Below are 25,172 nucleotides of genomic sequence, written 5' to 3'. Positions count from 1 at the left end.
AGCATCCCAGTCTTAGTCTGTAGGGTTCAATATTGAGTTGGCTCCACCCTTTGCAGCTATAACAGCTTCAACTCTTCTGGGAAGGCCGTCCACAAGGTTTAGGAGTGTGTGAATGTTTGATCATTCTTCCAGAAGTGCATTTGTGAGGTCAGGTTGGACGAGAAGGCCTGGCCCCGCAGTCTCTGCTCCAATTCATCCCAACGGTGTTGAGGTCAGGACAGGCAAGTTCCTCCACACCCAAGTCTTTATGGACCTTGCTTCGTGCACTGGTCCAAATCATTTGGCGGAGGGGAAATTATGGTGTGGAGTCGATTTTCAGGGGTTGGGTTGGCTCCTTAGTTCCAGTGAAGGGAACTCTTAAAGCGGGGGTTCACCCTTAAAAAAAATTCTAACATTGCATGGAGCCGACCTATGAGACCGACACTATGCTGTTGTTTTTTTTTTGTTTGTTTTTTTGGCGTACATACCATTTTAGGGCTATTTTCACCCCCGGCTTCCTAAGCCCGTCACGAGTTGCCGAAAGAAGCCGAACGTCGGTGCGCAGGCGCCGTATAGAGCCGCACCGACGTTCGGCTTCTTTCGGCAACTCGTGACGTGCAGTATGCGCCGGTCGGAAGCACGTCAATCACAGCCTGCGATTAGGAACGCCCACTCCCGTGGGGAAGCCGGGGGTGAAAATAGCCCTAAAATGGTATGTACGCCAAAAAAAAAAAAACAACAGCATAGTGTCGGTCTCAAAGGTCGGCTCCATGCAATGTTAGAATTTTATTTTTAGGGTGAACCCCCGCTTTAAGGTGACAGCATACCAATACAATTTTAGACAATTTCATGCTCCCAACTTTGTGGGAACAGTTTGGGGACGGCCCCTTCCTGTTCCAACAGGACTGCGCACCAATGCACAAAGCAGGCACTCAAAGCGATGCTTTGGGGCATATTGATGGGGACAAGGGCCTCTTCCCCACAACCCTGGGAGGTGGTTGGGGGGTCTGTGGGAGGGGAGCTTATCAGAATCTGGGTGCCCTCTTTAACAAAAGGGTCCTCCAGATCCCAGTCTCCCTCCCCCCATGTGAATGAGATGAGTAGGGGTACATTGTACCCCTACTCATTCACCAAAATAAAAAGCATCAAAAAAGAAAACATTAATCATGACGCCCACCACACTGACGGACCCAGAAAAAAAAAAATCTCCGGCCCCCAACAAAGGCAGTTCTTAAATAGCTAAGGGAAGGAGTCATCCGGTGAGGTCATCGAGTGGTCCCACCCCTTTTGAGGAGCATGCCGGAGATCCTGATAAAGCCGACAACCCTGGGAGGTGGTTGTGGGGGTCTGTGGGAGGGGAGCTTATCAGAATCTGGAAGCCCTATTTAACAAAATGGTCCCCCAGATCCCAGTCCCGTGAATGAGATGAGTAGGGGTACTCATCCCCCAAAATAAAAGCGTCAAAAAAGAAATAAAAACTGTGTGCGTTTTTTTTTTTAAATGAAGTCCCTAGAAGTGGATCCAACTTTAATCATGACGCCTGCTACACTGACGGACCCGAAAAAGAAAGTAAGAAAAATCTCTGGCCCCCAATGAAGGCTTCCACCGTCCTTAAATAGCTGAGGGAAGGAGTCATCCGGTGAGGTCATCGGGGGGTGCCACCCATTGTGATGTCATCGGCCAGGAGCATGCCGGAGATCCTAATAAAGCTGTGAAAGGCGATGGGAAAAGGGAAAAAAAGGTGGAAAATGGGGAAAGGGGGAAAAGGGAAAAAAGGCGGAAAAGGGAAAAAAAGGCGGAAAAGGGAAAAAAAGGGGGAAAAGGGAAAAAAAAGGGGGAAAAGGGAAAAAAAAGGGGGAAAAGGGGGGAAAAAAAAAGGGGGAAAAGGGAAAAAAAGGGGGAAAAGGGAAAAAAAGGGGAAAAGGGAAAAAAAGGGGGGAAAGGGAAAAAAAGGGGAAAAGGGAAAAAAAGGGGAAAAGGGAAAAAAAGGGGAAAAGGGAAAAAAGGGGAAAAGGGAAAAAAGGGGAAAAGGGAAAAAAGGGGAAAAGGGAAAAAAAGGGGAAAAGGGAAAAAAGGGGGAAAAGGGAAAAAAGGGGGAAAGGGAAAAAAAGGGGAAAAGGGAAAAAAGGGGGAAAAGGGAAAAAAGGGGAACAAAGGGGGAAAAAGGGGGAAAGGGAAAAAAAGGGGAAAAAAGGGGGAAAGGGGAAAAAGGGGGAAAAAAGGGGGAGAAGGGAAAAAGGGGGGAAAGGGGGAGAAGGGAAAAAAGGGGAAAAAGGGAAAAAAGGGGGAAGGTTTGGGATTGTTTCAAAATGCAATCCAGCAGCTAGTTAGCTCCTAGAATTGTTTTTACAAGAGAGCTGACTGTAAGGGACGAACGGGGTCTATAGTTTCAGTATGTGAACCTACCTGGTGGGATCCATGTAACACAGAACTACCTCTGCCAGTACAAGAGTGGGACAATTCCATCTCAACCCAGCACCATCCAACGCAGAATCCAGGGCAGCAATATCACCAAGATCCACACCGAGGAGCTTATAGTCATCTGAGAGAAGGACGGAACATCCTGGGGGTGGAAGAAAGACGTACAATAGACTGAGGACAAGAATACGCAGATCCACTGAAACTGGAGAAAGAAAGTGAACACAAAAGTGGGAGTTGGGACCGATGAAAACCCATCACCTTTTTTGACGCAAAGTTTAACCACTTAAGGACCGCCTCCTGCACATATACGTCAGCAGAATGGCACGGCTGGGAACAAGCATGTACCTGTACGTCCTCTTTAAGTGCCCAGCCGTGGTCCGAAGCTCTGTGACCCGCGGGACCCGATCGCCGCTGGAGTCCCGCGATCGGTCCCCGGAGCTAAAGAACGAGGAGAGCTGTGTGTAAACACAGCTTCCCCGTTCTTTACTGTGGCGCTGTCATCGATCGCGTGTTCCCTGATATAGGGAAACACGATCAATGATGTCACGCGTCCAGCCCCGCCCCCCTACAGTTAGAAACACATATGAGGTCACACTTAACCCCTTCAGCGCCCCTAGTGGTTAACTCCCAAACTGCAATTGTCATTTTCACAGTAAACAATGCATTTTTATAGCATTTTTTGCTGTGAAAATGACAATGGTCTCAAAAATGTGTCAAAATTGTCCGATGTGTCCGCCATAATGTGGCGGTCATGCTGATCGCCGCCATTAGTAGTAAAACATTTTTTTTAAATAAAAACATACAATAAAACTATCCCCTATTTTGTAAACACTATGGCCCAGATTCTTAGAGGAGATACGACGGCGTATCTCCAGATACGCCGTCGTATCTCTGCGTCCGGCCGGTCGTATCTATGCGCCCGATTCTTAGAATCAGTTACGCATAGATATCTGTTCGATCCGACAGGCGTAAGTCTTACGCCGTCGGACCGTAACTGCATTTTTACACTGCCCGCTAGGGGCGTGTACGCCGATTTACGTGTCGAAATATGTAAATTAGCTAGATACGCGAATTCCCGAACGTACGCCCGGCCGACGCAGTAAAGTTACGACGTTTACGTTAGGCTTTTCACGGCGTATAGTTGCCCCTGCTATATGGTGGCGTAAGTGCGGCGTAACAATGTTAAGTATGGCCGTCGTTCCCGCATCGAAATTTTAAAAAGTCGTCCGTGAATGGGGCTGGACGTCATTTACGTTCACGTCGAAATGACGTCCTTGCGGCGTACTTTGGAACAATGCACACTGGGAAATTCCACGGACGGTGCATGCGCCGTTCGGGAAAAACATCAATCACGTCGGGTCACAGAAGATTTACATAAAACACGCCCCCCTGATCCAAATTTGAATTAGGCGGGCTTACACCGGCCGATTTACGCTACGCCGCCGCAACTTACGGAGCAAGTGCTTTGAGAATACAGCACTTGCCCGTCTAAGTTGCGACGGCATAACGTAAATCGGATACATTACGCCGCCGCAGAGATACGCCGCTGGACGAGAATCTGGCCCTATACATTTTGCGCAATCCAATCGATAAACACTTATTGCGATTTTTTTACCAAAAATAGGTAGAAGAATACGTATCGGCCTAAACTGAGGAAAAATATTTTTTTTAAATATTTTTTTGGGGGGATATTTATTATAGCAAAAAGGAAAAAATATTGATTTTTTTTCAAAATTGCCGCTCTATTTTTGTTTATAGCGCAAAAAAATAAAAACCGCAGAGGTGATCAAATACCACCAAAAGAAAGCTCTATTTGTGGGGGAAAAAAAGGACGTCGATTTTGTTTGGGAGCCACGTCGCACGACCGCGCAATTGTCAGTTAAAGCGACGCAGTGCCGAATCGCAAAAACTGGCCCGGGTCCTTTACCTGCATTTTGGTCCGGGTCTTAAGTGGTTAAAAAAGAATTTTGGTTGTAATAAGTAATAGTAAGTAATAATTCCACTTTTGTTTCTCTAGTGTAAACGGATCAGTTGCTAAAAACATTAAAAAGCCCAAAACATGACGACATGACGGACGCTGTCCTCACCGGAGCCATCGTAGTCGGCCTGATCACCAAGCATCCTCTTCAGCTCCTCTGTCCCTGCGATCACCCGACATTTCCGCTTCACCACCGCTGGAAAATCCACTTCCCAGAAACAGGTGCTTCCCTTCGCCTCCAGATTCCCGCACACCCGGAAATAAAGCGAGTCAAATCCACATCCCAAGGACAGAACCTGTACAGATGACAGGAGAGTTCACACCAAGACCATCCATCATCAGGGACAGGGAGTGTAGAGACACGGCGGGCATGCAGAATGTACAGGAAGGGGCACTGTAATACCATCTGTTTCTCTTTATAGGGTGGTACTTACATGTGGTACTCATATACAAACATCACATACTACAGGCAGAAAAAGTGCGAGGAAGGATAGTACCTTGTAAGTATTTGCAAGTATACAAATTCTTTTTTTTTTTTTTTTTAACCACTTACTGACTGTAAAACTTACATATACAGTGGCAAGATGGCACTGCTACACCAAATCATGTACCTAGTACCTCATCCGACACTTCCAGGTAGTGTGCGTGCGCGCACGTTGCCGCCGGGCCCGCTCATATAGCAATGTAGCGGGCGCGAGTGCACGCCACCAGCAGCTCGCTCCCGCTGTGATTATACACAGTGGGAGACAATAGGAGGGTACGGGTGAACTCGATGTCTGCCGGCACCCGCCGATCATTTAGTACACAGGCAGAACGGGGGTCTGCTTATGTAAACAAGGCAGATTGCTGTTCTGTCAGTAGGAAGGCATGGATTCTGTTCCTGCAAGGCAGAGAAAAAGGATCCATGTCTTCCTCTAGTACAGGCATGTCCAAAGTCCAGGATTGTGGCCCCCAATGAATGCCAGAGTGCTGCGGGGGCCACAAAAGATATATACCCGTGTTAATGTACCGTATTTATCGGGGTATACCATGCCCCGGGGTATAACGCGCACCACAAGCACAGCAAGGTAAAAAAGAAAAAAAAAAGAAAACTTACATATTTGCTCTGCGTCCATCGGCGGCCTTGTCCGGCGTCCGTCTGCGGCCTTGTGGGTGTCCGTCTGTGGCTTCCTTGCGCGGGGTCCGTCTGCGACTTTGGCGGTGTCCGTCTGCGGCCTCCATCCAGGTGTCCGTCTCATTCAGCTCTATCCAGGTGTCCGTCTCGTCCAGCGTGTCCGTCTGCGGCCTCCATCCAGGTGTCCGTCTCGTCCAGCGTGTCCGTCTGCGGCCTCCATCCAGGTGTCCGTCTCATTCAGCTCTATCCAGGTGTCCGTCTCGTCCAGCGTGTCCGCCTGCGGCCTCCATCCAGGTGTCCTGTGTTCGTTTTTTGATTTTAGCGCGAGCCGATAGGAGCCGGATTTCCTGTGTGTTCGGCTCCTCTCGCGTTGCTGAGGGCGGGGCCGAGCCTAGCCGAGTGCGCAGTACACTCGGCTCGGACAATGTCGGAGACAGCGGGGTATCGGCGTATATCGCGCACCCACGATTTCCCCCCGATTTTAAGGGGGAAAAAGTGCGCGGTATACGCCGATAAATACGGTATAATATATTATATATATACACACATACACACACACACACACACACACACCGTATTTATCGGCGTATACCGCACACTTTTTTGCCCTGGAAAATCAGGGCAAAATCGTGGGTGCTTGATATACGCCGATACCCGCGCCGAGTTTGAACACTGCGCCGGCATATACCGAGCGCAGTACACTCGTGTATAGTCGGGCAGGCTCACCTCCTCGCGCTCACGTCCTGGACGTACAGGACGTGAGCGCGAGAGTAGCAGAGCCTGCCCGACTATACACGAGTGTACTGCGCTCGGTATATGCCGGCGCAGTATTCAAACTTGGCGCGGGGATCGAGCGGGGAGGACGCCGCAGAAGGACGCCGGACCCGACGAAGAGGACACCCGAAGCCGCACTCGACGGACGCCGCGCAAGACAGCAAAACTGTAAGTACTAAAACATTTTTTTACAGGAATGTCGGGTCCACTTTAGGGGTGCCTTGGAGGGGACGGGACTCAGTGTCGTCAGATTACATACCGGAGAATCTCCCTTTTACTCGGCGGCCTCTGAAATAGGAAGTCCCGTCTCCTGGGCTGCCATTGGACGACTGTTCTGTCTATCATAGGAGGCGGGAGTTTGTATTAAAGAGGCACCCAGAAAACAGGAGATTCTCCTGTATGCAATCTGTTGGCGCTCGTCCTGACCCCCTTCCTGTCCCCTCCAAGGCTACAGATGGGCATCGATCAAGGCTGCACTGATTGTCCGCTGCAATGTCACAGTGACGCTATGGGGGTTATTTACGAAAGGCAAAACCACTTTGCACTATGAGTCGATGATCGCCGCCATTACTTGTAAAAAAAAAATAAAAATAAATCCATAAAAACATCCCATAGTTTGTAAACGCGATAACTTTTGCGCAAATCAATCAATACACGCTTATTGGGATACTAAAAACATAGCAGAATACATATTGGCCTAAAATGATGAAGAAATTAGATTTTTCCCAATTTTTTTATTGCATAGGTTTTATAGTAGAAAGTAAAATATATATATATATATATATATATATATATATACACACACACAGGGCTCAACATTTCAAGCCCTGAGCTACTAGCCAGGCCTCAAGAGTTACTCGACACCAGTTGCCCCACCTAATTCATACACTGCTCCACGCCTAATTGCGCCCCTAAACACGCCCTCGTAGATTATCTCATGGAATGACACTGTTAAATGTTTTATGCAGAATCAAGTTACACAATTAAATATTACCAAAAACAACTTTAACGAAATGGGACAGGGCACTGGGGGGCAGACCAGAGGGACAGGGCACTGGGGGGCAGACCAGAGGGACAGGGCACTGGGGGCAGACCAGAGGGACAGGGCACTGGGGGGCAGACCAGAGGGACAGGGCACTGGGGGGCAGACCAGAGGGACAGGGCACTGGGGGGCAGACCAGAGGGACAGGGCACTGGGGGCAGACCAGAGGGACAGGGCACTGGGGGGCAGACCAGAGGGACAGGGCACTGGGGGGCAGACCAGAGGGACAGGGCACTGGGGGGCAGACCAGAGGGACAGGGCACTGGGGGCAGACCAGAGGGACAGGGCACTGGGGGCAGACCAGAGGGACAGGGCACTGGGGGGCAGACCAGAGGGACAGGGCACTGGGGGGCAGACCAGAGGGACAGGGCACTGGGGGGCAGACCAGAGGGACAGGGCACTGGGGGCAGACCAGAGGGACAGGGCACTGGGGGCAGACCAGAGGGACAGGGCACTGGGGTCAGACCAGAGGGACAGGGCACTGGGGGGCAGACCAGAGGGACAGGGCACTGGGGGGCAGACCAGAGGGACAGGGCACTGGGGGCAGACCAGAGGGACAGGGCACTGGGGGCAGACCAGAGGGAAAGGGCACTGGGAGCAGACCAGAGGGAAAGGGCACTGGGAGCAGAGCAGAGGGACAGGGCACTAGAACTGGGTCTCTTCCCTATTCTCTTGCTGTCTCCTCTGCAACTCCCATCCATCCTCTCTCTCTCTCTCCCATTCATCTCATCATCAGGAGCCTGTGTGTGCGGCTCCACGCTTGCATGTCCCCACTTCCCCCTTTTATTAAGGCTGGCAGAGAGGAAAGGAGCTGCAGCACAGCGGGAGGAAGTACAATCCAGCGCTGAGATCCACACAACTGCACAGCCATGGACACCATAGCACAGCGCACACTGACAGCGCACAGCACACATTGAGACCAGTCTGCTCACAGTGCTCAGGCTGAACTGTTGGACACTTACATAGAGCACAAGGAGAAGAAAACGGCACAAACTAGAAGGCTGCCGCTCTCATGTCAGGGCAACTTTCAGTGAGCGCTGCACCAGAGTGGTAATTTTCTCAATCCTCCACCTCACTCATTACTTTCTGCTCTCCAGCTACATTGGTCGGGGGCCGGGGGAGGGGGGCAGGCTCAGAGAGGTCATACTGTTAGGTCCCATGGCTTAATGAGAATTGTAAGGAGAGCACCTGTGTACTGCTCTGCCTGTGCGCGGCTCACCAGACTACTTTTCCCGAGCATGCACCTTTCCTCTTCGGCTGCCAATCTCATCGGGACTCTAAGTGTAGGCACAGATTGGAGGGAGATTGGTCATGCAGCCCTGTCATTACTCGCCCCCAGCTTAAATCCACTCGCCAAATGCTAGTAGGCGAGTGGAAATTTTGAGGGCTGGCCTACGGCTTCACCTCCCTGTAGACGATTGCCTGGGACACGTGACAGGTCCCAGGCGATCGCATGACCAATCACAGTGCGCAGCGCCACTCACGCATTGCGCAGTGAGTGCCCGGCCGTGAAGCCGAACGCTGTCACGGCCGGGTGCCCACACTAAGAATGAAGACGCCGGCTGGAGAGGGGCGGAGCTCCGGCCGGTGCGACGCTGGACCGTGGAGCAGGTAAGTGCCTGTTTATTAAAAGCCAGCAGATACACTTTTTGTAGCTGCTGACTTTTAATAAACATTAAAAAAGCCTGGAACTCCCCTTTAAATTGACAGTCTTTTTTTTTTATAGCGCAAAAAATAAAAAACGCAAAGGTGATCAATACCACCAAAAGAAAGCTCTATTTGTGGGATAAAAAGGACATAAATTTAATTTATGTGCAGTGTGGCACAACCGAGCAATTGTCAGACAACCACTTACAACCCGGACCAAAATGCAGCTAAAGGACCCGGACAGTTTTTGCGATTCGGCACTGTGTCGCTTTAACTGACAATTGCACGGTCGTGCAACATGGCTCCCAAACAAAATTGGCGTCCTTTTTTTCCCACAAATAGAGCTTTCTTTTGGTGGTATTTGATCACCTCTGCGGTTTTTATTTTTTGCGCTATAAACAAAAATAGAGCGACAATTTAGAAAAAAATTCAATATTTTTTACTTTTTGCTATAATAAATATCCCCCAAAAATATATAAAAAAAATGTTTTTCCTCAGTTTAGGCCGATATGTATTCTTCTACCTATTTTTGGTAAAATAAATCGCAATAAGCGTTTATCGATTGGTTTGCGCAAAATTTATAGCGTTTACAAAATAGGGGATAGTTTTATGGCATTTTTCTAAAAATTTTTTTTTTTTTTTACTACTAATGGCGGCGATCAGCGATTTTTTTCGTGACTGCGACATTATGGCGACATTATGGCGGACACATCGGACAATTTTGACACATTTTTGGAACCATTGTCATTTTCACAGCAAAAAAATGCTATAAAAATGCATTGTTTATTGTGAAAATGACAGTTGCAGTTTAGGAGTTAACACTAGAGGGCGCTGTAGGGGTGATGTGTGACCTCATATGTTTTTCTAACTGTAGGGGGGCGGGGCTGGGCGTGTGATGTCATTGATCGTGTTTCCCTATATCAGGGAACAGACGATCAATGAAGCTGCCACAGTGAAGAACGGGGAAGGTGCGTTTACACACAGCTCTCCCCGTTGTTCAGCTCCGGGGACCGATCGCGGGACTCCGGCGGCGATCGGGTCCACGGGTCCTGCGGCCACGGAGCTTTAAACCGGGTCGCGGCCGCGCGCCCACAACCGGGCACTTAAAGGGGACGTACAGGTACTTCCGTGTGCCCAGCCGTGCAATTCTGCCGACGTATATCTGCAGGAGGAGGTCCTTAAGTGGTTAAAAGCCAGAAGCTACACTTTTTGTAGCTGCTGACTTTTAATAACAGATCTGGCTGTTTCTTCTCCCTGCAACACAGACCTCTTAGTAAAAACAGCACACACTTGTTAGGCAAACAGTTAACCCCTTGATTGCCCCTAGATGTTAACCCATTTCCCAGCCAGTGTCATTAGTACAAAAAAAAAAAAAAGGGATGTCAATTTTGTTTGGGTACAACGTCGCACGACAGCGCAATTGTCAGTTAACCACTTAACCCCCAGACCATATTGCTGGTCGAAGACCAGAGCACTTTTTGCGATTCGGCACTGCGTCGCTTTAACTGACAATTGCGCGGTCGTGCGACGTGGCTCCCAAACAAAATTGGCGTCCTTTTTTCCCCACAAATAGAGCTTTCTTTTGGTGGCATTTGATAGTTTTTGCGCTATAAACAAAAATAGAGCGACAATTTTGAAAAAAATGAATATTTTTTACTTTTTGCTATAATAAATAGCCCCCAAAAATATATAAAAAAAAAAAAATTTCCTCAGTTTAGGCCGATACGTATTCTTCTACATTTTTCGTAAAAAAAAAAAAAAAAATAATAATAATATCGCAATAAGCGTTTATTGATTGGTTTGTGCAAAAGTTATAGCGTTTACAAAATAGGGGATCGTTTTATGGCATTTGTATTAATATTTTTTTTTTTTTTTACTAGTAATGGCGGCGATCAGCGATTTTTTTTTCGGTACTGCGACATTATGGCGGCCACTTCTGACACATTTTTGGGACCTTGTCATTTTTATAGCGATCAGTGCTATAAAAATGCATTGGATTACTATAAAAATGACACTGGCAGTGAAGGGGTTAACACTAGGGGGCGGGGAAGGGGTTAGGTATGTCCCTGGGTGTGTTCTAACTGTAGGGGGAGGGGTGGACTGACTAGGGGAAATGACTGATCGCTGTTGATACATTGTATGAACAGACGGTCAGGCATTTCTCTCCCTGACAGGACCGGGAGCTGTGGGTTTACACATACAGCTCCCGGTCTCCGCTCTGTAATGAGCGATCGTGTGTGCCCGGCGGCGATCCCGCCCGCCGGGCACGGGAGTCGGGGGCGAGCCCCTAGTGGCCTGCGCGAGAGCCGACGTATAGCTACGGGCTCTCGTGCAGGGGAGCCGACCTCCTGCCGTATAACTGCGGCGGCGGTCGGCAAGCAGTTAAAGTAACGCAGTGCCGTATCGCAAAAAATAAATGGCACCATTGACATATGGGTAAACTGGGTTACCATAGCGGAGGCCTAACCAAAGCCGATCCCGCTTTGTATTGGTCTGTGAGTAGCCGGCGGACGCGCGGGTCACCTGCTGGGAGGGGAGAGCCAGAGCAAGCTGTGGAAGGCAATTGTGGGGGGGGGCGGGGGGTTGAGATGACGAGTCTTGTTGACGTTTGTAATTTTTTTTGTACATTTGAGTTGTTTTTTTTTTTTATATATAATGTACGATTATTTTCTGGTGTACTGTTTTTTTATTTTTTTTGGCATACCTTTATTTGTGTTGTAAGTGCCGGATCACACAGGAGCAACTTCAAAGTCGACCAACTCTGAAGCCACCCCGCACAGCGCAACTTCTGTATAGAAGTCAATGCAATCCGTTCCGAAGTCGCCCCAAAAGTAGTACAGGAACCTATTTCTAAGTTGGAGCGACTTGAGTTGCTCCTATTAGGTTCCATTGCAATTGCGGCTAAGTACCCCGACGGGTCGCCCCTGTGTGAACTAGCACTAAATGTATAGGCAAGTACTATTATTTTGTAATACCGTGTTTCCCCGAAAATAAGACCTAGCGTTATTTTCTAGGTGGGCTGCAATATAAGAATTTGCCGAGACAGGAGGATGTTAGTCATGCATGTGCCCCTTGTGATGTCTGCATCAATGGTGGGGGGGGGCAGTCATGCCTGACACTCATGTCACTCACCAACCAGCCAGCTGTCCCTGTACACGTTCCGTTGGGATGTTGCTTTGACGGTATATGTAGCTGTTGTGGCTGGACCCTGGGTGTTCGGCACGGACGTGCCATATGAGGCATTGGGCATCCACCATCACCTGTACATTGATTGAATGCCAATGCTTCCGATTGCGGTATATGTGCTCTGTGGCACGGGGGGGCTGGAGTGCCACATGTGTGCAATCAATGGCCCCCACGGTGTGTGGGAATCTGGCAATTCTGTAGAAATCTGTCATTGCCTTATTCCGCAGATGCTCCTGGGTGGGTCTGATGATGTGGTGGGACATGCGTCTGAGGATTGCGGGGACAACCTGGTGCACACATCTGCTCATGCTGGATTGTGACATCCCAGACACGACTCCACTTGTACGCTGAAAAGATCCACTGGCGAGGAAATGCAGTGTTGCCAGTACCTTGACCAGTGGCTGCACTGCATGTGAGCGTTGGGTCTGGCTGGTGATGTCATCCTGCAGGGCTGTGGCTAATTCCAGGATGGCATCAGGGCTGAATCTGAAGATGCGATACACCTCCGATTCCCCCATGCCAAAGACGTTCATGCACGGTCGGTATATCCTCTCCCGTGCCCTCCTCCTACGCGCCTCTGAACACACTAGTAGTGCTATGACCATGGCTGCCCCTGGCATGTTGGCATACGGATGTGTTGTCCTGCAAGTGTGGTTGCTCAGCTCGTCCGTAACGGTGCTGCTGCAGCTGCTCTCCAGCTGACCTGCACACGTCTGGTGCAAAGTTACCCCTGCTTTATGAGGGGTAACTTTAGGCCGGACGTACAGCTTACGCGCACCGCGCGTAGCCTGTGCCGGCCAAACGTACGTTTCTGAATCGGCGCATGTCCCTCATTTGCATATTTGAAAAGAAAATCGATGGGAGCGCCAGATGCGTCCAGCGTAAATATGAGCCCAAGTTACGCCGGCGTAGGAAAGTTACGTCGGTCGGGAGAAGCCCATTTTCAGGCGTATCTGGTACTGTGGGTACGGCGCACAGATACGACGGCGCATATTTACACTTACGCCGCGCATCTCGAGATATGCCGGCGTAAGTTCTTTGTGAATCTGGGCCAATGTGTGTGTTTCCGTAATATAAATGCGGGGGAAGAGAGCCCCAGCGGGTCACAGAAGCGCAGAGCAGAAGGTATTTGGCACAATTATATTACAGAAACACACACATTGTACAATATGTAATACTGTAATAGAGAGGATTATAGGATTTTACAAGCATTTTAACTCAGTTCACAGTGGGGATTCCTGACAGGCAGGGAGGGAGAGCAGGGCTGTGGAGTCGGAGTCGAGGAGTCGGGGGAAATTTTGGGTACCTGGAGTCGGAGTCGGCAAACAATGCACCGACTCCGACTCCTACTAAATTTAGATTGGAATAAAAAAAAAAAAAGCAAGTTTAAATGTCCCAATTCACAAAAAGTTATAATTAATGACTTCTCTACAGTAAGAATAAAGACCAATGCATGCAGTGCCTCACGTAACCGCAAAACGAACACGTTAAGTGACCGTGAAGAAGCATGCTTTTCATGTGCTTCACTATATGGCACGCAACGCACAATTAGGAGCTGCAATACTTATACTTTCCATAGTGTTGTGTTCTGCTTTTACAGGGAACGCATGTTAGAGAACCAGTAAGTGTCCAAATAAAAAAATTCCAACAGGAGTTTTATAAAGCACTAAAAGAAGTTGAAAAGTATGATCGCTCATCAAAACTTACTGTTGAAGAAGCCATCCTTGTTTATCCAGAGATCGTTAGTGATGTGGCCAGAATAGTTACTGCAATGCCACCCACCCAAGTCAGTGTCGAAAGATTATTTTCAGCCCTAAAAATTATAAAGTCTGACTTAAGAGCCTCTATGAAAGAGGATCTGGGAGAGGCAATTCTCTTCCTTAGAACTCTACATTGAATTGATTTGCATTTGCTAAGCCTAGAACTACATTTCAAGATTAATATAAACCATTTCTAGGTTTTACAGATTTTGTTTTTGGTTCATTATAGATAAGCTTTGTTTTTGTTCTAAAACAACCAAATAATGTGGTTTGTATTTTTGAACTGGTAAAGATCCTGTTCCTGATGTTTATGCCTGCTGCTACTATCCAGCCACTTGATTGTTTTCATTGTGTTTGTCTTTTGCTTAAACTGTGCAATACAGTAGACTGTTGGCTTCCCAGCCAGTAGTCCTGTGGTAGGTTGCGTTTCTTTCCCTCAAGGAATGTATAAAATACATTCGCATATTAATACAGAGGAGTCGGAGAGTCGGAGTCGGAAGTACATAAAACTGAGGAGTCGGAACATTTATCTACCGACTCCACAGCCCTGAGGGAAAGGGGGAGAAAAGACAGCACATTTCATGGTAAGACCTACCCCGAAAATAAGCCCTACTGTGTCTTTTGTTGCCAAAATTAGTATAAGACCTTGTACTTTTTAAAAGTTTGCAAATAAAAATAAAATAAATCTGGCGAGAGCAAAATCTGGTGCAGCCGTGCATAGAAAACCAATCAGCTTCCAGGTTTATTGTCAAAGCTTCATTGAACAAACTGAAGATAGAAGCTGATTGGCTGCCATGCAGAGCTGCACCAGATTTTACATTCTCCAGTTGTAGTAAATCCCCCCATTGTGTTCTGGCAGAGGTTTGCCTCGCAGATCACTCACCTGTCTGTGCGCACAATCCTGGGTGTCTTGGAGAAACTCCCCGATACAGTGATTGATGGCCTGCGAGCGGACACAGTACCCCCTGCAGGACAAAAGGCAGACAGTGGATCACTATAGTGTTTGAACTGAATCAATCAACCTCCCCATACCAACAACAAAGCCATCTTTCCTATTATACTTCGATGGTCTTGTAGCCCATTCCAGCCTTGTGTTGGTCTACAATCTTGTCCCCCCCGACATCCTTGGGCAGCTCTTTGGTCTTGGCCGTGGTGGAGAGATTGGAATCTGATTGCTTCTGTGGACAGGTGTCTTCTATACAGGTAACAAGATGAGATTAGGAGCACTCCCTTTAGGAGAGTGCTCTTAATCTCAGCTTGTTACCTGTATAGAAGACACCTGAGAGACAGAAATCTTGCAGATTGATAGGGGTGATTTCCGTATTTATCGGCGTATACCGCGCACCTTTTTGCCCTGAAAATCAGGGCAAAATCGTGGGTGCGCGATATACGCCGATACCCGCGCTGAGTTTGAATACTGCGCCGGCATATACAGAGCGCAGTACACTCGTGTATAGTCGGGCAGGCTCGGCTCCTGGACGTACAGGACGTGAGCGCAAGAGTAGCCGAGCATTGCTGACTATACGCGAGTGTACTGCGCTCAGTATATGCCGGCGCAGTATTCAAACTCGGCGTGGGAAAGCGGGTATCGGCTGACGCCGAAGCTGAGTGAGTGGAGCGGCTCAGGCTAACCTAAAAAATAGATGCTCCCTGCATAGTTACTGGGATCTGCGTGTAATGTGCTGGGATCTGCGTGTAATGTGCTGGGATCTGCGTGTAATGTGCTGGGATCTGCGTGTAATGTGCTGGGATCTGTGTGTAATGTGCTGGGACCTGTGTGTAATGTGCTGGGACCTGTGTGATCTGCGTGTAATGTGCTGGGATCTGCGTGTAATGTGCTGGGATCTGCGTGTAATGTGCTGGGATCTGCGTGTAATGTGCTGGGATCTGCGTGTAATGTGCTGGGATCTGCGTGTAATGTGCTGGGATCTGTGTGTAATGTGCTGGGATCTGTGTGTAATGTGCTGGGATCTGCGTGTAATGTGCTGGGATCTGCGTGTAATGTGCTGGGATCTGCGTGTAATGTGCTGGGATCTGTGTGTAATGTGCTGGGATCTGTGTGTAATGTGCTGGGATCTGTGTGTAATGTGCTGGGATCTGTGTGTAATGTGCTGGGATCTGTGTGTAATGTGCTGGGATCTGTGTGTAATGTGCTGGGATCTGTGAGTAATGTGCTGGGATCTGTGTGTAATGTGCTGGGATCTGTGTGTAATGTGCTGGGATCTGTGTGTAATGTGCTGGGATCTGCGTGTAATGTGCTGGGATCTGCGTGTAATGTGCTGGGATCTGTGTGTAATGTGCTGGGATCTGTGTGTAATGTGCTGGGATCTGTGTGTAATGTGCTGGGATCTGTGTGTAATGTGCTGGGATCTGCGTGTAATGTGCTGGGATCTGTGTGTAATGTGCTGGGATCTGTGAGTAATGTGCTGGGATCTGTGTGTAATGTGCTGGGATCTGTGTGTAATGTGCAGGGGGGGCTTTGGAATATAAAAGGGGCTGTTGAAAGTTTTTTTCCTAAAACTTCCCTCCTAAAATTACGGTGCGCGTTATACGCCGATAAATACGGTAAGTACTTATTTCACACATTAAAATGAAAATCAATTTACAACTTTTTGAAATGTGTTTTTCTGGATATTTTTGTTGTTCTTCTGTCTCTCACTGATAAAATAAACCGACCATTAAAATTATAGACTGATCATTTCTTTGTCAGTGGGCAAACCTACAAAATCAGCAGGGGATCAAATACTTATTCCCCCTTACTGTAATGTATCTAAAAGTTTCCCTGAGAGTGCTTGGTACTTAGAAAGTAGTTCCTCCCAGAATGTTCCTATGGAATCCTGAAAGCATTTAAATGGGTTGTAAAGGTAATTTTTTTCCCTAAATAGCTTCCTTTACCTTAGTGCCGTCCTCCTTCACTTACCTCATCCTTCCATTTTGCTTTTAAATGTCCTTATTTCTTCTGAGAAATCCTCACTTCCTGTTCTTCTGTCTGTAACTCCACACAGTAATGCAAGGCTTTCTCCCTGGTGTGCTCGCCCCCCTGCCTTGGACTACAGGAGAGTCAGGACGCTCTCTACATTGCAGATAGAGAAAGGAGCCGTGTGTTAGTGGGCGTCCTGACTCTCCTGTAGTCCAAGGGAGGGGGCGAGCACGACACTCCACACCAGGGAGAAAGCCTCGCATTACTGTGTGGAGTTACAGACAGAAGAACAGGAAGTGAGGATTTCTCAGAAGAAATAAGGACATTTAAAAGCAAAATGGAAGGATGAAGTGAAAGGAAGCTATTTAGGAAAAAAAATAAATTACCTTTACAACCCCTTTAACCACAAGGCATCCTGCCTATTAACAAAAGACGGTCACAAGGTGGCTCTCAATTGCCGGGACGTCCTCAGCTCCTCCGGCCACTAGGGGGCGCGCTCCCGCCGCCGCCGCGCGCACGCTCCCGCGGCATCACTGAGATGCCGATGCGCGTGCCTGGCGGCCACGATGTCCTCCAGGCACCCGCGATCGGCGGTTACAGAGACAAATACGTGGATCTGTGTGTGTAAACACACAGATCCACATCCTGTTAGGGAGAGAGGAGACTGATCCTTTGTACATAGGGACACAGATCGGTCACCTCCCCCAGTCAGAAACACCATGCAGGGTACACATTTAACCCCTTCCTCACCCCCTAGTGTTAACCCCGTCAATGCCAGTCACATTTATACAGTAATTAGTGCATATTTATCGCACTGATCGCAGTATAAATGTGAATGGTCCCAAAAATCTGTAAAAAGTGTCCGCCATAATGTCGCAGTCCCAATAAAAAAAAAAAAAAAAAAAAAATCACAGCTCGCCGCCATTACTAGTAAAAAAAAATAATAATAATTATGTCCCCTATTTTGTAGGCGCTATAACTTTTGCGCAAACCAGTCGCTTATTGGGATTTTTTTTTTTTTTTACCAAAAATATGTAGAAGAATACGTATCGGCCTAAACAGAGAAAAAAAATATATATATTTTTTTAAAAAATGGGATATTTATTATAGTAAAAAGTAAAAAATATCGTGTTTTTTTTCAAAAATTACGCTTTTTTTGTTTATAGCGCAAAATCTAAAAACCGCAGAGGTGATCAAATACCACCAAGAGAAATCTCTATTTGTGGGAAAAAAAAGGACGCCAATTTTGTTTGGGAGCCACGTCGCACGACCGCGCAATTGTCTTGGCACAATAGAAGTACGCATATCTGATCCTCGAGGGTTCCTTGTGGTCAGAACATATTGGCCCAGATTCAAGAAGCAATTGCGCCCGTGTAACCATAAGTTACACGGCGCAATTGCTTACTTGCTCTGGTGTAACGAGTGCTCCTGATTCAGGAACCTCGTTACACCGACTGCAGCCTAAAATCTGCGCGGCATAAGGCACTTATGCCTTGCAGATTTTAGGCTGCATTCTTGCGTGGGCCGCTAGGGGGCGCTCCCATTGTGATCAGCGTGTAGTATGCAAATTGCATACTACCAACTGATTCACAAACTTGCGCGGGCCCCGCGCAAGCCAGGTATGGAGTTTACGTACGGCAACTTTAGCGCAAGGCTGCCCCTTCTAATAGTAGGGGCAGCCAATGCTAAAGTATAGCCGCCGCTCCCGCGACGTGAAATTTGAATTTCACGTCGTTTGCGTAAGTGCTTCGTGAATGGCGCTGGACGCCATTCACGTTCACTTTGAAGCAAATGACGTCCCTGCGACGTCATTTGCCGCAATGCACGTCGGGAAAGTTTCCCGACGGAGCATGCGCTGTACGCTCGGCGCGGGAGCGCGCCTAATTTAAATGATTCCCGCCCCCGGCGGGATCATTTAACTTGCGCGCGCTTACGCCGGGCAAATTTGCCGGCGCGCCCTCGCAGTTCACGGAGCTACTGCTCCGTGAATCAAGGGCAGCGCAAAATATTTGCGGGGGCGCAGGGCAAAATCGTTGCCCTGCTCCCCCCGCAAATATCGCGCAATTCTACCTGAATCTGGGCCACTGTATTTTATCCAATCAATACAAGGCACCAGGTTACAAAACAGATTTCTTGTCCGCAATCACAGGTTGCGGGAGGGTGTGGGTGCCTCACCTGTGGATGAGCGGGGATCTTCTGCTCGTCCGACTTACAAAATATTTCTGGAACTCGTCGGTGAAGTAGCCCATTGCTGCCGCCGACACTTTGCTGACGGTGCTGAAATCATTGGTGTTCTGGACCTGCCGAAGAATAAAATGTCGTCAAACCTTTCCGAATACCCGAGTCACCCCCAAACACAGGAGGTCACGTGACTTCTGCCCCAGTCTGTGTCTAAGGGCCTTGATCACACGGACTTCAGCTCGATCGGTGGGTACAGCAAGCTTTTACAAAGCGTTTGTGGGCCTGAACCCAAAAAGTGAAGTTCTAAGGAACATTTAGGAATTGTGCCTAAATATTGCCCAGAAAAAAAAAATATCTTCCATTTGTCTGGTGAATGTGCCTGGGCTGGTGATGGCGACCCTTGGCCCTCCAGATGTTTTGGAACTACGTTTCCCATGATGCTCATGCACGCTGCAGCCTGCTTGAGCATCATGGGAAATGTAGTTCCAAAACATCTGGGGGGCCAAGGGTCGCCATTCTTTAAGCCCAGCCGTGGGGTCGCGAGCGTGCCGCCGTCGGCACGCTCGCGACCTGGTCCGAAGCTCCGTGACCGCGGACCCGATCGCCGCCAGTGTCCCGCGATCGGTCACCGGAGCTGAAGAACGGAGAGAGGTGTGTGTAAAACAAACCTTCCCTGTTCTTCGTTGTGGCAGTGTCATTGATCATGTGTTCCCTGATATAGGGAAAGACGATCACTGACGTCACATGTCCAGCCCCGCCCCCTTACAGTTAGAAACACAGATGAGGTCACACTTAACCCCTTCAGCGCCCCCTTGTGGTTAACTCCCAAACTGCAATTGTCATTTTCACAGTAATCAGTGCATTTTTAATGCATTTTTTGCTGTGAAAATGACAATGGTCCCAAAAATGTGTCAAAATTGTCCGAAGTGTCCGCCATAATGTCGCAGTCACAAAAAAAAATTGCTGATCGCCGCCATTAGTAGTAAAATAAATAAATAATAATAAACATGCAATAAAACTATCCCCTATTTTGTAAACGCTATAAATTTCGCGCAAACCAATCGATAAACGCTTATTGAGATTTTTTTTTACCAAAAATATGTAGAAGAATACGTATCGGCCTAAACTGAGGAAAAAAATATTTTTTTATATTTTTTTGGGGGATATTTATTATAGCAAAAAGTATAAAATATTGCATTTTTTTCAAAATTGTCGCTCCATTTTTGTTTATAGCGCAAAAAATAAAAAAGCGCAGAGGTGATCAAATACCACCAAAAGAAAGCTCTATTTGTGGGAAAAAAAGGACGCCAATTTTGTTTGGGTGCCACGTCGCACGACCGCGCAATTGCCTGTTAAAGCGACACAGTCCCGAACTAAAAACCCCTTGGGTCTTTAGGCAGCATATTGGTCTGGGGCTTAAGTGGTTAAAGCAAAGAGTAAAAAATATAGCATTTTTTTCAAAATTGTCGCTCTTTTTTTGTTTATAGCGCAAAAAAAAAAAACGCAGAGATGATGAAACACCACCAAAAGAAAGCTCTATTTGTGACTTCTTATGACTAAGAAACTGTTGTATTGTTATGACTCTTATTTGTGCATCTTTGAAAAATACAATAAAAAAAACATTTGAAGAAAAAGCTCTATTTGTGGGGAAAAAAAAAGGAACGCCAATTTTGTTTGGGAGCCACGTCGCACCCCCGCGCAATTGTCAGTTAAAGCGATGCAGTGCCGAATCGCAAAACCTGGACGGGTCCTTTACCTGTCTAAAGGTCCGGGTCTTAAGTGGTTAAAACGCTGACTGTGGATGGCAAATTTTACGTAATTTGCACGGGCGTGCGCAGTTTTAAAGCGTGAATGTTTGGTATCTATTTACTCGGCATAACGGCTTTTATATTTTACAAAATAATTTGGTTATGTGTTCGGAAAAAAAACAGCTGTACAAATTGACCGAAAATTGCAACACCCAAGTTATTTTCTAGGGCCTCTGCTTTCAAAATATTATATATATATATATATATATAAATGTTTGGGGGTTCCAAGTAATTTTCTTGCAAAAAAAAAAAAAAATACAGATTGTTACAATTGTTGTGAAGAAAAAGTGCCAGGAAATGTCCGGACTGGAGGTGGATAAACATTGTTTCCTTATCCCATAGAGCATGGATGCTCAACCTGTGGCCCTCCAGCTGTTATGGAACCACAACTCCCATCATGCCTCTGACTTTGAGAATCAAGCTTGTACCTGTCAGCAGCTTGCAATGCATCATGGGACTTGTAGTTTCGCAACAGCTGTAGGGCCACAGGTTGAGCACCCATGCCATAGAGAGATGTAGCCTCCTCACCCTCCAAATCTTTATACTTATCCAGACCTTGCCACCAAGACCCCGGCATCACAATCCTCCGCCAACTTCTTCACCTGGTGTCCGGGTGTGAGCAGTTCGGCCCCATAGACCTGTAGGGGGTTGGTAGCTAGAGAAGTATAAGCATTGTGGTCAGTATAGAGGATTAGGAGGTGGGCAGGGTGGCTACATCTGCTGAGAGCTTTACCAAAGCTTGCTGTACACACTGACATTGTGCCAACTGAAGCCTGTGTGAACAAGACCCAATAATACCGATGGGGGTTATCACAAAGTATTCCAACATGGCTCATGTATGACCAATTTTAGCAATACATGATCGCGTCATATTTCATTCCCAACATCACCCACCCCCCCACCCCCCGCCCACCTCGAATCACCCAATCTCTGATATGAAAAAAGGGGCAACGTACACACACATCACTCTTCATCCTGGTAGTGTGCCTATTACACTCCGATTCCTGGGGTACTGGCAGTGTGCCCAGTCCCTGGTGGTATCACTGTGCCCACTGTACTTCGATTCCTGGGGTGCTGGCAGTGTGCCCAGCCCCTGGAGGTATCGCTGTGCCCCGATTCCTGGGGTACTGGCAGTGTTCCCAGCCCCTGGAGTTATCACTGTGCCCGCTGTACTCCGATTCCTGGAGGTATCACTGTGCCCGCTGTACTCCGATTCCTGGAGGTATCACTGTGCCCGATGTACTCCGATTCCTGGAGGTATCACTGTGCCCGCTGTACTCCGATTCCTGGAGGTATCACTGTGCTTGCTGTACTCCGATTCCTGGAGGTATCACTGTGCCCGCTGTACTCCGATTCCTGAAAGTTTAACTGTGCTCGCTGTACTCCGATTCCTGAAAGTTTAACTGTGCCCGCTGTACTCCGATTCCTGGAGGTATCACTGTGCCCGCTGTACTCCGATTCCTGGAGGTATCACTGTACCCGCTGTACTCCGATTCCTGGAGGTATCACTGTGCCTGCTGTACTCCGATTCCTGGAGGTATCACTGTGCCCGCTGTACTCCGATTCCTGGAGGTATCACTGTGCCCGCTGTACTCCGATTCCTGGAGGTATCACTGTGCCTGCTGTACTCCGATTCCTGGAGGTATCACTGTGCCCGCTGTACTCCGATTCCTGGAGGTATCACTGTGCCCGCTGTACTACAATTCATTGAGGTATCACTGTGCCCGCTGTACTCCGATTCCTGGAGGTATCACTGTGCCTGCTGTACTCCGATTCCTGGAGGTATCACTGTGCCCGCTGTACTCCGATTCCTGGAGGTATCACTGTGCCCGCTGTACTCCGATTCCTGGAGGTATCACTGTGCCCGCTGTACTACAATTCATTGAGGTATCACTGTGCCCGCTGTACTCCGATTCCTGGGGTACTGGCAGTGTGCCTAGAACCTGGAGGTATCACTGTACTCAGATTCCTGGAGGTAAAAAAAAAAAAAAGTGTGCCCACTGAACTTTGATTCCTTGGTAAATATGGTAGTGTGTCTGGTTCCTGGAGGTAGTATCACTGTCCTCACTGCACTCAAATCCCAGCGGAAAATGCCAGTTAACCCGGTCCTTGAAGGTAGTATCACTGTGCCTGCTGCACACCAATCCCTGGGTATAATGCCAATGTGCCCAGTCCCTGTAGGTAGCCAATGTGCCCAGTCCCTGTAGGTAGTATCACTGTTTCCTCTCTGGATATAATGCCAGTGTGCCCAATTCCTAGAGATAGGATGACTGCGCCAACTGAGTATAATGTCTGTGTGGCCAATCCCTGGAGAGAGAAGACAAGACAGAAGAGTGAAGACACACCCACCATCGGGTCAGACAAACACCCAGATCATAATGCTGGCTTTACCACCCAGTGACAATCTGATCCTGACAAAAAAGTTCCTGTTTTTCAGACTTCACTTTCTACATGATTGTTCCAGGTCAGCAGATCAGTGAGTGATGATGCCAGGACAAAGCATGAGAACCCTGGAACCGGCTCCTTTTCTAACAAGCCTGCTCTTGTTTGTGCCACCAACATATCAGCAGCCCGGGTATCAGCCTTTACGAATAATTTAAATTAATAATAAATTGTTCTTCTCCTAGGAAACATTTCCCACTATTTTCTGCAAATAACCCAATCAGTCATAACATTATGACCAGTCACTTAATATTGAGTAGACACCCCCCCCCCCCCAGCCAGAGACGCTGGAGAGCGGAGGGGGTGGAGAGCTACCGGCCAGAGACGCTGGAGAGGGGGGGGGGGTGGAGAGCTTCCAGCCAGAGACGCTGGAGAGGGGGTGGGGGGGTGGAGAGCTGCCAGGCCAGAGACGCGGGGGAAAAGAGAGCTTCCAGCCAGAGACGCTGGAGGGGGAGACCTGCCAGCCAGAGACGCTGGGGGGGGGGGGGGAGCTGCCAGCCAGAGACGCTGGGGGGGGAGCTGCCAGCCAGAGACGCTGGGGGGGGGGGGGGGGGGGGAGCTGCCAGCCAGAGACGCTGGAGGGGGAGAGCTGCCAGCCAGAGACGCTGGGGGGGGGGGGGGGGGAGCTGCCAGCCAGAGACGCTGGGGGGGGGGTAGCTGCCAGCCAGAGACGCTGGAGGGGGAGAGCTGCCAGCCAGAGACGCTGGGGGGGGGGGGGGGGGGAGCAGCCAGCCAGAGACGCTGGAGGGAGAGACCTGCCAGCCAGAGACGCTGGGGGGGGGGAGCTGCCAGCCAGAGACGCTGGGGGGGGGAGCTGCCAGCCAGAGACGCTGGGGGGGGGGGGGAGCTGCCAGCCAGAGACGCTGGGGGGGGGGGGAGCTGCCAGCCAGAGACGCTGGGGGGGGGGGGGAGCTGCCAGCCAGAGACGCTGGGGGGGGGGGGAGCTGCCAGCCAGAGACGCTGGGGGGGGAGCTCTAGGGGGGGGGGGAGCTGCCAGCCAGAGACGCGGGGGAAAAGAGAGCTTCCAGCCAGAGACGCTGGAGGGGGAGACCTGCCAGCCAGAGACGCTGGGGGGGGGGGGGGAGCTGCCAGCCAGAGACGCTGGGGGGGGGGGGGGAGCTGCCAGCCAGAGACGCTGGGGGGGGGGGGGGAGCTGCCAGCCAGAGACGCTGGGGGGGGGAGCTGCCAGCCAGAGACGCTGGGGGGGGGAGCTCTAGGGGGGGGGAGCGGTCAGCCAGAGACGCTAGGGGGGAGCGGCCAGCCAGAGACGCTAGGGGGGGGGGAGCGGCCAGCCAGAGACGCTAGGGGGGGCGGGGCTGCCAGCCAGAGACGCGGGGGGGGGAGCTGCCAGCCAGAGACGGAGGGGGAGCTGCCAGCCAGAGACGCGGGGGGGGGCTGCCAGCCAGAGACGCAGGGGAGGGGGCTGCCAGCCAGAGACGCAGGGGAGGGGGCTGCCAGCCAGAGACGCAGGGGAGGGGGCTGCCAGCCAGAGACGCAGGGGAGGGGGCTGCCAGCCAGAGACGCAGGGGAGGGGGCTGCCAGCCAGAGACGCAGGGGAGGGGGCTGCCAGCCAGAGAGGCAGGGGAGGGGGCTGCCAGCCAGAGAGGCAGGGGAGGGGGCTGCCAGCCAGAGAGGCAGGGGAGGGGGCTGCCAGCCAGAGACGCAGGGGAGGGGGGGCTGCCAGCCAGAGACGCAGTTGGGGGGCTGCCAGCCAGAGACGCAGGGGGGGGGGCTGCTAGCTGTTGTGTTGATTCCTTTTAAATTGTAAGGCCACAGGCACGAGGATCCTTCTTCCCATCCTGTACTGAATTGTATTGTAACTGTATGGTCTCCCTTTATTTTGAGAAATTGTTGGTGCCGTATACATCCCGTACTATAATAATATTCATGGTAGTAGTAATAGAAATAATCCTAATAATA

At 49.4% G+C, this 25,172-nt stretch overlaps 1 protein-coding gene across 1 annotated transcript in view; it reads right to left on the bottom strand.

Annotated features, from left to right (window-relative positions):
- LOC120928837 (tRNA wybutosine-synthesizing protein 4-like) overlaps positions 1–25,172 on the bottom strand; it is a 42,843-nt gene that overhangs the window by 16,077 nt on the left and 1,594 nt on the right. Inside the window, exons 2-6 of the mRNA XM_040339855.1 lie at positions 21,767–23,117; positions 18,997–19,121; positions 14,785–14,866; positions 4,488–4,674; positions 2,386–2,542 (exon numbers count right to left, since the gene is read on the bottom strand). Coding sequence (XP_040195789.1) covers positions 2,386–2,542; positions 4,488–4,674; positions 14,785–14,866; positions 18,997–19,121; positions 21,767–21,784 — 569 coding nt within the window. The 5' untranslated portion in view covers positions 21,785–23,117. The remainder of the gene's footprint in view (positions 1–2,385; positions 2,543–4,487; positions 4,675–14,784; positions 14,867–18,996; positions 19,122–21,766; positions 23,118–25,172) is intronic.

The sequence above is a fragment of the Rana temporaria genome, chromosome 2 (assembly GCF_905171775.1).
Source record: "Rana temporaria chromosome 2, aRanTem1.1, whole genome shotgun sequence".
NCBI lineage: Eukaryota > Metazoa > Chordata > Amphibia > Anura > Ranidae > Rana > Rana temporaria.
This window is presented reverse-complemented; position numbering and strand designations above follow the sequence as displayed.